The sequence below is a fragment of the Petromyzon marinus genome, chromosome 67, assembly GCF_048934315.1.
Source record: "Petromyzon marinus isolate PM22_M1 ecotype Great Lakes invasive population chromosome 67, UKy_Petmar_22M1.pri1.0, whole genome shotgun sequence".
Taxonomy (NCBI): domain Eukaryota; kingdom Metazoa; phylum Chordata; class Hyperoartia; order Petromyzontiformes; family Petromyzontidae; genus Petromyzon; species Petromyzon marinus.
Genome location: NC_133733.1, coordinates 2,945,740 through 2,963,409, shown reverse-complemented (window position 1 = coordinate 2,963,409; position 17,670 = coordinate 2,945,740). Strand labels below are relative to the sequence as shown.

Here is a 17,670-nt window from a genome sequence, read left to right as displayed (position 1 = left end):
TCCTTCGTGTCGGCGTTCGCCTCGCTCTGTTTCAGCTGCTCCATCACACAGAGAGATCACAGAGACACAGAGAGATCACAGAGACACAGAGAGATCACAGAGAGACAGAGAGAGACAGAGAGATCACAGAGAGACAGAGACACAGAGAGACAGAGAGAGATCAGAGAGAGAGAGAGACAGAGACACATAGAGAGTGAGAGACAGAGACACAGAGACGCAGAGACACAGAGAGACAGAGAGATAGAGAGATACAGAGAGACAGAGACACAGAGAGATCACAGAGACACAGAGATCACAGAGACACAGAGAGATCACAGAGAGACAGAGAGATCACAGAGAGACAGAGAGACAGAAACACAGAGAGAGATCACAGAGAGAGAGACAGAGACACAGAGAGACAGAGACACAGAGAGACAGAGACACAGAGACACAGAGAGAGAGAGACAGAGAGACAGAGACACAGAGACGCAGAGACACAGAGAGACAGAGAGATAGAGAGATACAGAGACACAGAGACACAGTGGCAGCTTCTCCTTCGTGTCTGCGTTCGCCTCGCTCTGTTTCAGCTGCTCCATCACACAGAGAGATCACAGAGAGAGAGACAGAGACAGAGACACAGAGAGACAGAGATAGAGAGATCACAGAGAGAGAGAGACAGAGATAGAGAGATCACAGAGACACAGAGAGAGAGACAGAGATAGAGAGATCGCAGAGACACAGAGAGAGAGAGATAGAGAGATCACAGAGACACAGAGATAGAGAGATCACAGAGAGACACAGACACAGAGACACAGAGAGATCACAGAGAGACAGAGAGAGACAGAGAGATCACAGAGAGACAGAGACACAGAGAGACAGAGAGAGATCAGAGAGAGAGAGACAGAGACACATAGAGAGTGAGAGACAGAGACACAGAGACGCAGAGACACAGAGAGACAGAGAGATAGAGAGATACAGAGAGACAGAGATACAGAGAGATCACAGAGACACAGAGATCACAGAGACACAGAGAGATCACAGAGAGACAGAGAGAGACAGAGAGATCCCAGAGAGACAGAGACACAGAGAGACAGAAACACAGAGAGAGATCACAGAGAGAGAGACAGAGACACAGAGAGACAGAGACACAGAGAGACAGAGACACAGAGAGACAGAGACACAGAGACACAGAGAGAGAGACAGAGAGACAGAGACACAGAGACGCAGAGACACAGAGAGACAGAGAGATAGAGAGATACAGAGACACAGAGACACAGTGGCAGCTTCTCCTTCGTGTCTGCGTTCGCCTCGCTCTGTTTCAGCTGCTCCATCACACAGAGAGATCACAGAGAGAGAGACAGAGACAGAGACACAGAGAGACAGAGATAGAGAGATCACAGAGAGAGAGAGACAGAGATAGAGAGATCACAGAGAGAGAGACAGAGATAGAGAGATCGCAGAGACACAGAGAGAGACAGAGAGATAGAGAGATCACAGAGACACAGAGATAGAGAGATCACAGAGAGACACAGACACAGAGAGACAGAGAGACAGAGACACAGAGAGAGACAGAGAGATCACAGAGAGACAGAGACACAGAGAGACAGAGACAGAGAGATCACAGAGAGAGAGACAGAGAGATAGAGATCACAGAGAGACACAGAGACAGAGAGACACAGAGAGACAGAGATCACAGAGATCACAGAGAGACAGAGACACAGAAAGACACAGAGAGACAGAGACACAGAGATAGAGACACAGAGAGACACAGAGAGACACAGAGACACAGAGAGACAGAGAGACAGAGACACAGAGACACAGCGGCAGCTTCTCCTTCGTGTCGGCGTTCGCCTCGCTCTGTTTCAGCTGCTCCCTCACAAGGGGACAAAGACAGAGACACAGAGACAGAGAGACACAGAGAGACAGACACAGAGAGACAGAGATAGAGAGACAGATCACAGAGGCAGAGAGAGATCTCAGAGACACAGCGAGACAGAGACAGAGAGACAGGGAGATCACAGAGACAGAGAGAGATCACAGACACAGAGAGAGATCACAGAGAGACAGTGAGATCACAGAGAGACAGAGAGACAGGGAGATCATAGAGACAGAGAGATCACAGACAGAGAGATATTACAGAGAGACAGACAGAGAGACAGAGATAGAGAGACAGAGATAGAGAGACAAAGAGACAGAGAGACAGAGAGACAGAGATAGAGAGACAGAGAGACAGAGAGACAGTGAGATCACAGAGAGACAGAGAGAGATCACAGAGAGACACGGAGGGAGAGTTCACACACAGGAGGTCACGGCACAGACCCATAGACCAGGCCTACTGATGGTATCATAGGCCTTGACAAGCCAACGCCGCCTTGCCTGCCGGAGGAGCTCACCGATGGGACCTTGCCCAGATCTTTCGAGGATTTGTGAGCTCCTCACACAATCCAGCCTGGTTAAACCCAGAATTGATCGTAGGCAGACCAGCCTAAATGTTTCTAACCGGCGAAGATGTTCCATTTAGGGGGTCGACGTTTCGCAAGCGTAGAGAAGGGAGGGAATGACCGCGACCGAGATGACCTGAAGCTTAGTGAGGAGCGACAGACCAGGTAACTTCCACACAGCGTTACGCAACCGATGAAAAGATATTGCCGCTCGACTGATTCGAAGTGAGACCTCTGCTGTTAAACCAGAGTCGGTCATGAGCACACTGCCCAGGTATGGGAAATTCTCCACTCTCTCCACAACTGCCCAATCATCAATTCGGAGTTGTGGGTGTGGAGTGTCCGATGGCACAACATACCTAGGCAGGTGCTTAGTTTTGCTGGGGCTGATGGTAAGGCCCCACCTCTTAGTGGCACACTCCAGATTCAGCAGCAGCGCCTCCAATTCCTCCTTTGAGTGAGTAGCAATTGCCAGGTCATCGGCACACATAACGTGGTTAACCAATAGGAAGCCATCCCTTGACCGCACCAGGGCATCCATCAGCCTCCTATTGTATCTGTAACAGATGGAAATTCTTCCGGTATGGCCATCGAAGGCATCACGAACTACGTGGTCGAAATAGATGTTAAATAACGTGGGAGCCAGAGGACATCCCTGTCGCACCCCAAGGTGTACAGGGAATGGCTCTGACTCCCGGCCACGTAGTTTTACCCGGGCCCGCTCACCATCATGAAGGTCCTTGATGATCGTGGGCAGATGGTCAGGGACTCCGAAAGCACGAAGAACAACCCAGAGCCCAGGCCTACTGATGGTATCATAGGCCTTGACCAGGCCAATAAAGCAGAGATGTAGGTCTTGCTGGAATTCCCTTCACTTCTGCTGTAGCAGACGGGCAGAAAATATGGCATCTGTGCAGGACCGCCCTTTCCTGAAACCGCATTGGGGCTCCGCAAGCCTCTCCTCAGCGTGCCTGGCAAGGCGATGTTGAATAATCCTTGCCAGGACCTATCCCGGCACACTGAGGAGTGAGAAGCCCCTGTAGCTGTTACAGTCTGTGCCGTCCTCCTTCTTAAAGAGGGGGACCACCATGGCATCCTTCCAATCCTGCGGAAACCCGTCCAGTGGTCCAGACAGTTGTGGTGATGTCACGTAGGGCAGTCTGCAGACAGACGCCACCCTCCCTCAGCATTTCGCTTGGGAGATCATCTCTGCCCGGCGCTTTTTCCTGGTTTGAGACTCCGGATCGCCCTCAGTACTTCCGCAACAGAGGGGGTTGACTACTACTGCCAATATTTCAGGCACAGCAGCCTCAGGAAGGGTCGTCCCAACCTCCACCCACGATGTCGTCTGGCCTGAGGGAATTCCCCTCCCCGCAAGGCCTCGTAGAAATCCTTGGCAAATCTGCAGTGCTCTCCCTGGGAGTCGGAGATTGGATCACCGTTCTTTCCCATAAGGATGGCGACGGCTGACGCATCGCAATCCGCAACCACGACCCATCCTTGCGGCGCCTCACGGCTCTCCGAACGTCTTCATTCTCCAATGTTGGATGTTGTAGATGGCGGCGAGCGGGGCCTGTCGTTATCTCTCAACCAGCCGGAACAAATCCTCCTTCAGCCAGGGTCTCTGGGGAGGTCTGGACTGCGTACCCAAGGCAGCTATTGCAGCTGCATGAACCACAGTCTTGAACCTCGCCTATGTCCCCCTCGGCATCAGGAGGAGTGGGGGACGATGCCAACCCCAGCCGCAAGCGATGTTGAAATTCCTGCTTGCAAACTTTCATCAGCTCGCTGAGACCCAGGGCACTTTGGGGTTTGAATGGGGTCCTGGGTGTACACCCACCACCGGAGTGGAAGAATGGGTAGGCGCATCTTACAGATGACTAGTCGATGGTCAGAGGGCAGATCAGCTCCACGATAGGTCCTGGTGTCAAGGACATGGGTTCGCATCCGCTGGTCCGTCACTATGTAGTCCAGCAGATGTTCTTGCTTGGACCCGGCGTGCATCCATGATGTTGTGTGGATGCGCCGATGCCGGAACAGCGTGTTGGTAATTACAAGCCCATGGGCTGCACAGAAGTCTAGCAGCCTCCTACCGTTATTGAGATGATCTTGCTCATGCCCTCCAATCATTCCAGACCAGGTGCCAGCATTATGACCAACTCTGGCATTGAAGTCACCCAACAAGATTACTCTATCCCGAGGGGCCACTTTAGCTACCACCTGTGACAGGAGGTCATTGCAGGTCCGGGCCTCCGCTCGGTCGACTCAGCCTCAAATTAGTACCTGGTGCTGTGTGTGTTAGTAAAACATCGCCACTGGGGAGACAAAGGCGGCCGGGCGTGGTGTTGGCCACCCACCCCCTCGTGTGCTTTCCGGCCTTCAAAGGTGCTACTCGCTAAGAGCACTTGCCCCTACAGTCTGTGAGAGGCTACGCGGGGGACCTTTGTCTGTGTCTACGTTCATAGGTGCTGCTGCTACTCGCTACTCACAGCACTTGCCCCTACAGTCTGTTAGAAGCTACACCGGGGACCTTTGTCTGTGTCTACATTCACAGGCGCTGCTGCTACTCGCTACTCACAGCACTTGCCCCTACAGCTTGTTAGAGGCTACACGGGGGACCTTTGTCTGTGTCTACCTTCATAGGTGCTGCTGCTACTCGCTACTCACAGCACTTGCCCCTACAGTCTGTTAGAGGCTACACCGGGGACCTTTGTCTGTGTCTACATTCACAGGCGCTGCTGCTACTCGCTACTCACAGCACTTGCCCCTACAGCTTGTTAGAGGCTACACGGGGGACCTTTGTCTGTGTCTACCTTCACAGGTGCTGCTGCTTTTCGCTACTAACAGCACTTGCCCCTACAGTTTGTTAGAGGCTACACGGGGAACCTTTGTCTGTGTCTACCTTCACAGGCGCTGCTGCTACTCGCTACTAACAGCACTTGCCCCTACAGTCTGTTAGAGGCTACACGGGGGACCTTTGTCTGTGTCTACCTTCACAGGCGCTGCTGCTACTCGCTACTCACAGCACTTGCCCCTACAGCTTGTTAGAGGCTACACAGGGGACCTTTGTCTGTGTCTACCTTCACAGGTGCTGCTGCTACTCGCTACTAACAGCACTTGCCCCTACAGTTTGTTAGAGGCTACATGGGGGACCTTTGTCTGTGTCTACCTTCACAGGCGCTGCTGCTACTCGCTACTCACAGCACTTGCCCCTACAGTCTGTTAGAGGCTACACGGGGGACCTTTGTCTGTGTTTACCTTCATAGGTGCTGCTACTCGTTACTAACAGTACTTGCCCCTACAGCCTGTGAAGGCTACACGGGAGACCTTTGTCTTTGTGTAAACACATCACCTGTTTGAGTTTCTTGAGGTTTTCATCGAGCTCCAGGTTGTCCAGGATGACGGCAACGAACAGACTGAGCAGGATCTGTGGGGTAACACACACAGAGACTACTCACCACTTACTCACCACTTACTCACCACCTAGTCACCACTTACTCACCACTCACTCACCACTTACTCACCACCTACTCACCACTTACTCACCACTTACCACTTACTCACCACTTACTCACCACTCACTCACCACTTACCACCTACTCACCACTTACTCACCACTTACTCACCACTTACTCACCACCACACAGAGTCTACTCACCACTTACTCACCACCACACAGAGTCTACTCACCACTTACTCACCACTTACTCACCACCTACTCACCACTTACCACTTACTCACCACTACTCACCACCTACTCACCACCTACTCACCACTCACTCACCACCACACAGAGACTACTCACCACTTACTCACCACTTACTCACTACTCACTCACCACTACTCACCACCTACTCACCACTACTCACCACTTACTCAACACCACACAGAGACTACTCACCACTTACTCACCACTTACTCACCACTACTCACCACTTACTCACCACTTACTCACCACCACACAGAGACTACTCACCACCTACTCACCACCTACTCACCACCACACACAGCTACTCACCACCTACTCACCACCTACTCACCACTCACAGACTCACCACCTACTCACCACTTACTCACCACCTACTCACCACCTACTCACCACCACACACAGACTACTCACCACACACAGACTCACCACACACAGACTCACCACTCAGACTCACCACATAGACTACTCACCACACACAGACTCACCACTCACAGACTCACCACACACAGACTCACCACACACAGACTCACTACACACAGACTACTCACCACACACAGACTAATCACCACACACAGACTCACCACACAGACTCACCACTCACAGACTCACCACTCACAGACTCACCACTCACAGACTACTCACTACACACAGACTACTCATCACACACAGACTCACTACACACAGACTCACCACACACAGACTCACCACTCACAGACTCACCACACACAGATTACTCACTACACACAGACTCACCACACAGACTACTCACCACACAGACTCACCACTCACAGACTACTCACCACACACAGACTCACCACACACAGACTCACCACACACAGACTCACCACACACAGACTCACCACACACAGACTCACTGACTCGCCCACTGTGTGGTTGAGTGGGTGTGCTTGGGTGAGCGATTGAGTAAGATGGCAGGTCGGTGAGTGATTGGGTGAGTGAGTGAGTGAGATGGCAGGTGGGTGAGTAGGTGGGTAACTGTGTGAGTGAGTGAGCGAGCAAGTGGGTGGGTGAGTAGGGGAGTAAGTGAGTGAGTGAGCGAGCAAGTGGGTGAGTGAGTGGGTGAGTGAGTAGGTGAGTCAGTGAGCGAACGTGTGAGTGAGTGAGTGGGCATGCAAGTGAGTGAGTGGTTGAGATGACAGGCGGGTGAGTGAGTGTGCGAGCGAGCGAGTGGGCGAGTGAGCGAGCGAGCAGGTGAGTGAGTGGGTGATTGAGCGAGTCAGCGGGTGAGTGGGTGGGTGAGTGAGTGGGTGAGTGAGTGAGCGAGTCAGTGAGTGAGTGAGTGAGTCAGCGGTGAGTGGGTGGGTGAGTGAGTGGGTGAGTGAGTCAGTGGGTGAGTGAGTGAGCGAGCGGGCCAGCCGGCGAGCGAGTGGGCGGGCGAGCGGGCGAGCGAGCAGGTGAGTGAGTGTGTGTGTGTGAGTGAGTGAGTGGGTGAGTGAGTGAGTGAGCGAGTCAGCGGGTGAGTGAGTGGCTGAGTGAGCGAGCGGGCGAGCGGGCGAGCGGCCGAGCAGGTGAGTGAGTGAGCGAGTCAGGGGGTGAGTGAGTGAGTGAGTGGTTTAGTGAGTGAGTCAGTGAGTGAGTGAGTGAATGGGTGAGTGGGTGAGTGAGTGAGTGAGCGAGTCAGTGAGTGAGTGAGTGAGTCAGTGAGTGAGTGAGTGGGTGAGTGAGTGAGCGAGCGGGCGAGCGGGCGATCGATCGATGGGGGGCGTGCATCGAGAAGGACCCACAAGGGTAGCGAAGAGGTGGTAGACGATGAAATAGACAGCGACGACTGGAGCCCACACGTGGCCCACGGCCTGCATGGTCTGGTCCATAACGTCCACCCAGCCCTCCTGCGTCAGGATCTGGAACATGGACATGAAGGCCTGCGCACACGAACACGTCCAGAAGACAGAGGTCACCTTGGTGACTGAGTGAATGAGTGGGCGAGTGGGTGAGTGAGTGAGCGAGTGGGTGGGTGAGTGGGTGAGTGAGTGGGTGAGTGAGTGGGTGAGCGAGTGGGTGAGTAAGTAAGTGAGTGGGTGAGTGAGTGAGTAAGCGAGTGGGTTAGGGAGTGAGTGAGCGAGTGGGCGAGCGGGTGGGTGAGTAAGTGAGTGAGTGGGTGAGTAAGTGAGTGAGCGAGTGGGTGAGTAAGTGAGTGAGCGAGTGGGTGAGCGAGTGGGTGAGTAAGTGAGTGAGCGAGAGGGTGAGTAAGTGAGTGAGCGAGTGGGTGAGCGAGTGGGTGAGTAAGTGAGTGAGCGAGAGGGTGAGTAAGTGAGTGAGCGAGTGGGTGAGCGAGTGCGCGAGCGGGTGAGTGAGCGAGTGGGTTAGGGAGTGAGTGAGCGAGTGGGTGAGTGAGCGAGTGGGTGAGTGGGTGAGTGGGTGAATGAGTAAGTGAGGGAGTGAGACAAAGATCACCTTTGTCTTCTACAACACATGGGCGTACACACACACAACAACAACCGCCATTCGCCACTAAGTGGCGGTGACGTCACCACGACGCTTGTGCCAGGCTATGTGCACCTTGAGGCCACGTGAAGTGTCCAACACCCGCTGGCAGGAGGTCACAGGGCAGACCCAGGTGCCACGGGTCGACTGACTGAGACGACTGGCTGATGCACCACCTGTGCCCCCTACTGTGCCAACCTGCTCTGCTTTAGCCACCCGGCGCTCCGCTCGTTGTTGTGAGCGTCGCTCCTCCGCCCTCCGTTGTTGTTGGAGGGCGACTACCTCCAATTGTCCAGTAGCATCCTTCACGAGCCTCCTCCACAGAGGCCGATCTTGACACCGCTGGTACCAGTCATCGGCAAGTCCACTCAGCTCCACATCTTCCTGTACCACATCACTCCATCTCTTCTCTAGCCCGTGCCGCGCCCGTTTGGTCCCCTCGATCCGGCCGAACAAAAGCCTGGTTAAACCCAGGATGGATCGTAGGCAGGCCAGCCTGAACGTTTCCAACCGGCGAAGATGTTCGATTAGGAGGGTCCACGTTTCGCAACGTCGAGAAGGGAGGGGATGACTGTGGCCGAGAAGACCTGAAGCTTAGTGCGGAGCGACAGACCAGGTAGCTTCCACACAGCGTTACGCAACTAATGAAAATATATTGCCACTCATCTGCTTCGGAGACCTCTGCAATCAAACGGGAGTCGGTCATAAGCACACTGCCCAGGTATCAGAAACTCTCCACTCTCTCCACAACTTGCCCATCACCAATTTGGAGTTGTGGGGGTGGAGTGCCTGATGGTACAAAAAACCCAGGCAGGTGCTTAGTTTTGGTGGGACTGATGGTAAGGCCCCACCTATTAGTGGAACGCTCCAGGTTCAGCAGCAGTGCCTCCAACTCCTCTTCTGAGAGCAATTACCGGATCAATGACAGACATAACATGGTTGACCTATAGGGACCTCACCTGGACATCGATCAGCCTCCTATTGTATCTGCACCAGATGGAAATTCTTCCGGTACAGCCATCGAAGGCTTCACGAACTACGTGGTCAAAAATAGATGTTAAATAATGTGGGAGCCAGAGGACATCCCTGTCGCACCCCAAGGTGTACAGGGAATGGCTCTGACTCCCAGCCACGCAGTTTTACCCGGGCCCGCTCACCATCATGAAGGTCCTTAATGATCGTGAGCAGAGGGTCAGAGACTCCGAAAGCACGAAGAACAGCCCAGAGCCCAGGCCTACTGATGGTATCATAGGCCTTGACCAGGTCAATAAAGCAGAAATGTAGGTCTTGTTGGAATTACCTACACCTCTGCTGTAGCAGACGGACAGAAAATATGGCATCTGTGCAGGACCGCCTTTTCCTGAGACCCCATTGGGCTCCACACGCCTCTCCTCATCGTGCCTAGCAAGGCGATGTTGAATAATCCTTGCCATGGCCTTTCCCGGCACACTGAAAAGTGAGATGCCCCTGTAATTGTTACAGTCTGTGCGGTCCCCCTTCTTAAAGAGGGGGACCACCAGGGCATCCTTCCAATCCTGCGGAACCTGTCCAGTGGTCCTGACTGTTGTTATGATCTTCTTTGGTTCTTTCGGTAAAGTCACGTAGAATGAGAATAAAATAATAAAATAACGCAATAAAATTCTCACGTTTCGGCCATAACGCAAGCGGCTGTCTTGTGGCCGAAACGTCGTGAGAATTTTATTGTTTTTTTTTATTATTTTATTCTCATTCTACGTGACTTTACCGAAAGAACCAAAGAAGATGAATCCTTGCAGTCACGAAAGCATTAAATCGAAATTGTTGTTATGATGTCATATAGGGCATTCTGTGCACAAACGCCACCCTCCCTCAGCATTGTGCTTGGGAGATCATCTCTGCCCACTGCCTTGCCTGGTCTCAGACTCCGGATCACCCTCAGCACTTCCTCACCAGATGGCATGTCAGCCAGCCACTCACAGGGGGTGACTTCTTCCAATATTTGAGGCACCGCAGCCTCAGTAGGGTCATCCCCACTTTGTGCCACGATGTTTTCCAGGCTGAGGGATTCCCCCTCCCCCCAGGCCCTCACAGAAATGCTCAGCAAATCTGCAAACCTGTTCCTGGGGGTCGGAGATTGGATCACCGTTATTTCCCCTAATGATGGTAATAGGTGTGGCGCTGCAGGTTACTTTTTGATGTTAAATAGGGATTTGGGATCGCGGGCCATTGAGGCAGACTCCATCTCCTCAGCAACCCGCGACCACCACCCTTCCTTGCAGCGCCTCACGGCTCTCCGAACCTCTGAGCAAAGGCTGCCATAAGCCTCATTCTCTGATGTGTGATGCTGTAGACGATTAGAGTGGGCCTGTCGCTTTTTCTCAGCTAGCCTGAACATCTCTGTCAGCCAGAGTCTCTGGGGAGGTCTGGACCGCGTACCCAAGGCAGCCATTGCAGCTGCATGAGCCACAGTCCTTAACCTCGCCCATTTCCCCTCGACATCAGGAGAAGTGGGGGACGATGCCAACCCCAGATGCAAGCAATGATAACATTCTTGCTTGCAACTTTCATCAGCTAGCTGAGACCAGGCCGCTATGGGTGTCAATGAGGTCCTGGGTGTACACCCACCACCGGAGTGGAAGAATGGCAGGCGCATCTTACAGATGACAAGTCGATGGTCAGTGGGCAGATCAGCTCCACGGTAGATCCTGGTGTCAAGGACATGGGCCCGCATCCGCTGTTCCGTCACTACGTAGTCCAGCAGATGTTCTTGCTTGGACCCGGCATGCATCCATGATGTTGCGTGGATGCGTCGATGCCGGAACAGCGTGTTGGTAATTACAAGCCCATGGGCTGCACAAAAATCTAGCAGCCTCCTACCGTTGTTATTGAGCTGATCTGGCCCATGCCCTCCAATTACTCCAGACCAGGTGCTAGCATCATGGCCAACTCGGGCATTGAAGTCACCCAACAAGATGACTCTATTCTGAGGGGCCACTTTAGCCAGCACCTGTGACAGGAGGACATAGAAGGCATTTGACTCATCGGCCTTGCCTGCATCTCTCCACTAATGTTAATCTTCGGTGGGGGCATAAGTAACCACGACCACCACTCCTCGCCTCTCATTGATGGGAAGGCGAGCCCAAAGTAGCCTGGGGCTTCCAGCCATGCTCACACACCCCCTTATGTTCAGAAGAAGAGCCACATCCTGTTGTTTGCCATTCTCCTGCTCCGAGTAGAGGACTGTCCCCCACTCTTGGTGGCAGGAGCCAGAGCCGATCCACCGGACCTCCTGACTACCACAGATATCTATGCGGTAACGGTCCGGCTCCCGACAGAGGAATGGCAGCCTCTCCTCCGCAGTGAGCGTTCGAACATCCCACGTGGCCATCCGCAGCAGCTTTTTTGCAGCTTCTGGAGGAACCCGAGGGTAGGGATTCAATCTCCTGGCTCCGCCAATTGGGGTTTGGCAAAGGAGACGTCATAGACGCCTGTCACCCCGGGGCCTCCGGCACAAGCTTATGTTTAAAAAATAATTTGTGGTATTGCAGTAGTTTAGTTGAAGGTGGAGAAGTGACCAGCCCCATGTATCCAACCAGAGCCCCCGTTGGGCCGCTGTGGTGGACACAAACGCCATTGGGGAAATGGGAAGTCTAAATTGGCTCGTCCCCCACGGCACTGCCCAGCACATCATTGCCATTCAGCACATCGAGCAAAATATCATCTGTCAATCATGATCCGTCAATCATGATCCGCCAATCATCAACTGCCAATCATAATTTGTCAATCATGATATGTCAATCATGATCTGTCAATCATCATCAGTCAATCATCATTTGTCAATCATGATATGTCAATCGTCATCAGTCAATCATCATTTGTCAATCATGATCCGTCAATCATCATTTGTCAATCATGATATGTCAATCATGATCTGTCAATCATGATACGTCAATCATGATCTGTCAACCACGATGCGGCAATCACGATCTGGCAAATCATCGTCTGGAAATCACCCATCCGTCAATCACCGTCTGCCGATCGTCGTCGGCCAACCGTGATACGGCAAATCACAATCTGGAAACCGTGATGTGGCAATCACGATCTGGCAACCGTGATGTGGCAATCGCGATCTGGCAATCGTCATGTGGCAATCACGATCTGGCAATCGTCATGTGGCAACCATCGTGCGGGTGGCGGTGGGGGGGTGGGTAGAGAAGGGTGGGTGGAGGGGGGGGGGGATGAGCAGCGAGACCCGGGGGAAGGTGGTGAAGCGGTCCAGGTCAGCGACGAAGCAGAACATCTGCAGGCTGACAGCCGACATGACCACCAGCAGGCTGGCGGTGAAGATCACCAGGCTGCCGAGCTTACGGCCGGGCCCGAAGATCTTGTAGACGAAGTCCTCCAGAGCCGGGGAGATCTTGATGAGGCGGACCACGCGGAGCACCTGGGGCGCGTGGGGCCAGCAACGCGCACGCGCGCAAAGGCACAGACAAAGGTCCCCCGTTTAGCCTCTAACAGACTGTAGGGGCAAGTGGTGTTAGTAGCAGCAGCACCTATGAAGGAAGACACAGACAAAGCTCCCCCGTGTAGCCTCTAACGGACTGCAGGGGCAAGTGCTGTTGGGTCGCGAGTAGCAGCAGTGCCTGTGAAGGTAGACACAGACAAAGGTCCCCCGTGTAGCCTCTAACAGACTGTAGGGGCAAGTGCTGTTAGTAGCGAGTCGCACCACTGCCATCATCACCTCTGTGGTGGTTATGATTAAGGTGGTGATGGAGATTGTGGTGATGATGATGGTGGTGATGATGGTGGCAGTGATGGTGATCGTGGTGGAGGTGATAATGGTGGTGGAGGTTATGATGGTGGCAGTGATGGTGATCGTGGTGGAGGTGATGATGGTGGTGGAGGTGATGATGGTGGCAGTGATGGTGATCGTGGTGGAGGTGATGATGGTGATGGTGGTGGTGATGATGGTGGAAGTGATGGTGATCGTGATGGAGGTGATGATGGTGATGATGGTGTCAGTGATGGTGATCGTGGTGGAGGTGATGATGGTGATCGTGGTGGTGATGATGGTGGCAGTGATGGTGATCGTGGTGGAGGTGATGATGGTGATGGTGGTGATGATGGTGGCAGTGATGGTGATCGTGGTGGAGGTGATGATGGTGATGGTGGTGATGATGGTGATGGTGGTGATGATGGTGGCAGTGATGGTGATCGTGGTAGAGGTGATGATGGTGATGGTGGTGATGATGGTGGCAGTGATGGTGATCGTGGTAGAGGTGATGATGGTGATGGTGGTGATGATGGTGGAAGTGATGGTGATCGTGGTGGAGGTGATGATGATGATGGTGGTGATGATGGTGGCAGTGATGGTGATCGTGGTGGAGGTGATGATGGTGATGGTGGTGATGATGGTGGCAGTGATGGTGATCGTGGTGGAGGTAATGATGGTGATGGTGGTGATGATGGTGATGATGGTGATGATGGTGGCAGTGATGGTGATCGTAGTCGAGGTGATGATGGTGGTGATGATGGTGGCAGTGATGGTGATCGTGGTGGAGGTGATGATGGTGATGGCGGTGATGATGGTGGCAGTGATGGTGATCGTGGTGGAGGTGATGATGGTGATGGTGGTGATGATGGTGATGGTGGTGATGATGGTGGCAGTGATGGTGATCGTGGTGGAGGTGATGATGGTGGTGATGATGGTGGCAGTGATGGTGATCGTGGTAGAGGTGATGATGGTGATGGTGGTGATGATGGTGACAGTGATGGTGATTGTGGTGGAGGTGATGATGGTGATGGTGGTGATGATGGTGGCAGTGATGGTGATCGTGGTGGAGGTGATGATGGTGATGGTGGTGATGGTGGTGGTGATGATGGTGATGATGGTGATGATGGTGGCAGTGATGGTGATCATGGTGGAGGTGATGATGGTGATGGTGGTGATGATGGTGGCAGTGATGGTGATCGTGGTGGAGGTGATGATGGTGATGGTGGTGATGATGGTGATGGTGGTGATGATGGTGGCAGTGATGTTGATCGTGGTGGAGGTGATGATGGTGGTGATGATGGTGGCAGTGATGGTGATCGTGGTGGAGGTGATGATGATGATGGTGGTGATGATGGTGGCAGTGATGGTGATCGTGGTGGAGGTGATGATGGTGATGGTGGTGATGATGGTGGCAGTGATGGTGATCGTGGTGGAGGTGATGATGGTGATGGTGGTGATGGTGGTGGTGATGATGGTGATGATGGTGATGATGGTGGCAGTGATGGTGATCATGGTGGAGGTGATGATGGTGATGGTGGTGATGATGGTGGCAGTGATGGTGATCGTGGTGGAGGTGATGATGGTGATGGTGGTGATGATGGTGATGGTGGTGATGATGGTGGCAGTGATGTTGATCGTGGTGGAGGTGATGATGGTGGTGATGATGGTGGCAGTGATGGTGATCGTGGTGGAGGTGATGATGATGATGGTGGTGATGATGGTGGCAGTGATGGTGATCGTGGTGGAGGTGATGATGGTGATGGTGGTGATGATGGTGGCAGTGATGGTGATCGTGGTGGAGGTGATGATGGTGATGGTGGTGATGGTGGTGGTGATGATGGTGATGATGGTGATGATGGTGGCAGTGATGGTGATCATGGTGGAGGTGATGATGGTGATGGTGGTGATGATGGTGGCAGTGATGGTGATCGTGGTGGAGGTGATGATGGTGATGGTGGTGATGATGGTGATGGTGGTGATGATGGTGGCAGTGATGTTGATCGTGGTGGAGGTGATGATGGTGGTGATGATGGTGGCAGTGATGGTGATCGTGGTGGAGGTGATGATGATGATGGTGGTGATGATGGTGGCAGTGATGGTGATCGTGGTGGAGGTGATGATGGTGATGGTGGTGATGATGGTGGTAGTGATGGTGATCGTGGTGGAGGTGATGATGGTGATGGTGGTGATGATGGTGATGGTGGTGATGATAGTGGCAGTGATGGTGATCGTGGTGGAGGTGATGATGGTGGTGATGATGGTGGCAGTGATGTTGATCGTGGTGGAGGTGATGATGGTGATGGTGGTGATGATGGTGACAGTGATGGTGATCGTGGTGTAGGTGATGATGATGATGATGGTGGTGGTGATGATGGTGGCAGTGATGGTGATCGTGGTGGAGGTGATGATGATGATGATGGTGGTGGTGATGGTGGCAGTGATGGTGATCGTGGTGGAGGTGATGATGGTGGTGGTGATGATGGTGGCAGTGATGGTGATCGTGGTGGAGGTGATGATGGTGATGGTGGTGATGATGGTGGCAGTGATGTTGATCGTGGTGGAGGTGATGATGGTGAATTACTTGACTACAATTCCCGTGGCAACATCGCCCCCTACTGATAAATCTGAAAAAGAGTCGAGACTGAGGGTCCGGCAAAACAACCCCCTACCTCCTCGCGGTGCCGGACGGGCAACTCTGTCGTGGACAGCGCTGTGGGGGGAGTTCCAATTTTGATTGGCTCCTCCCCTCATGGCATATGTGTCCACCACAGGGGCTAAACGGGGGCTCTGGACGGGTGCGAGGGGCTGGTAACCCCTCCACCTTCAATTAATTACCACAAAACCACGAATTAAACTGAAATATGTAACAACTAAGCTTGTGCGGGAGGCCCTGAGGGGCCAGGCGTCTATGACGTCTCCTGGCCAAACCCCAATTGCCGGAGCCAGGAGATTGAATACCTACCCTCGGGGCTACTCCAGAAACAACGAAAAGCCACTACGGGTGGCCACGTGGAATGTTCGAACGCTCACTGCAGAGGAGAGGCTGCCACTCCTCTGTCGGGAGCTGGACCGGTACCGCCTGGATCTATGCGGCATTCAGGAGGTCCGGTGGACCGGCTCTGGCTCCTGCCACCATGAGGGGTGGACAGTCCTCTACTCGGGGCAGCAGACTGCCAAACAACAGGGTGTGGGTCTTCTTTTGAACAAAAGAATGAAGGGGGCGTGGGAGCGTGGCGGTGAGGTGTGGGAAGCTGTAAGCCCCAGGCTACTTTGGGCTCGCCTTCCCATCAACCGGAGGCGAGGAATGGTGGTCGTGGTTACTTATGCCCCCACCGAAGATGAACATCCGTGGAGGGATGCAGGCAAAGCCGATGAGTCAGATGCCTTCTATGACCTCCTATCACAGGTGCTGGCTAAAGTGGCCCCTCGGGATAGAGTCATCATGTTGGGTGACTTCAATGCCCGAGTTGGTCATGATACTGGCACCTGGTCTGGAGTGATTGGAGGGCATGGGCCAGATCAGCTCAATAACAACGGTAGGAGGCTGCTAGATTTTTGTGCAGCCCATGGGCTTGTAATTACCAACACGCTGTTCTGGCATCGGCGCATCCACACAACATCATGGATGCATGCCGGGTCCAAGCAAGAACATCTGCTGGACTACATAGTGACGGACCAGCAAATGCGAGCCCATGTCCTTGACACCAGGACCTACCGTGGAGCTGATCTGCCCTCTGACCATCGACTAGTCATCTGTAAGATGCGCCTGCCATTCTTCCACTCCGGTGGTGGGTGTACACCCAGGACCCCATTCCAACCTAAAGTGGCCTGGTCTCAGTTATCTGATGAAAGTTGCAAGCGAGAATTTCATCATCGCTTGCGGCTGGGATTGGCATCGTCCCCTACTCCTCCTGATGTCGAGGGTAAATGGGCGAGGTTTAGGACTGTGACTCATGCAGCTGCAATGGCTGCTTTGGGTACGCGGTCCAGACCTCCCCAGACACCCTGGATGACAGAGGAGTTGTTCAGGATGGTTGAGAAAAAGCGACAGGCCCACTGTCATCGGCTACAGAATCCCACGTCAGAGAATGAGGAGGCTTACCGCAGCCTTCGCTCGGAGGTTCGGAGAGCCGTGAGGCGCTGCAAGGATGGGTGGTGGTCGCGGGTTGCTGAGGAGATGGAGTCTGCCTCAGTGGCCCGTGATCACAAATCTCTATTTAACTCCATCAAAAAAGTAACCTGCAGCGCCACACCTATTACCATCATTAGGGGAAAAAACGGTGATCCAATTTCCGACCCCCAGGAACAGGTTCGCAGATTTGCTGAGAATTTCTGTGAGGTCC

The 17,670-nt window shown here is 53.3% G+C and overlaps 1 protein-coding gene across 1 annotated transcript in view; it reads right to left on the bottom strand.

The window, feature by feature from the left end:
- The window catches only part of NALCN (sodium leak channel, non-selective), a 164,462-nt gene that overhangs the window by 89,755 nt on the left and 57,037 nt on the right, over positions 1-17,670 (bottom strand). Inside the window, exons 13-16 of the mRNA XM_032978490.2 lie at positions 12,806-12,997; positions 7,875-8,012; positions 5,773-5,847; positions 1-35 (exon numbers count right to left, since the gene is read on the bottom strand). The exon at positions 1-35 is cut by the window's left edge and continues 102 nt beyond it. Of these exons, the coding sequence (XP_032834381.2) occupies positions 1-35; positions 5,773-5,847; positions 7,875-8,012; positions 12,806-12,997 (440 nt within the window). The remainder of the gene's footprint in view (positions 36-5,772; positions 5,848-7,874; positions 8,013-12,805; positions 12,998-17,670) is intronic.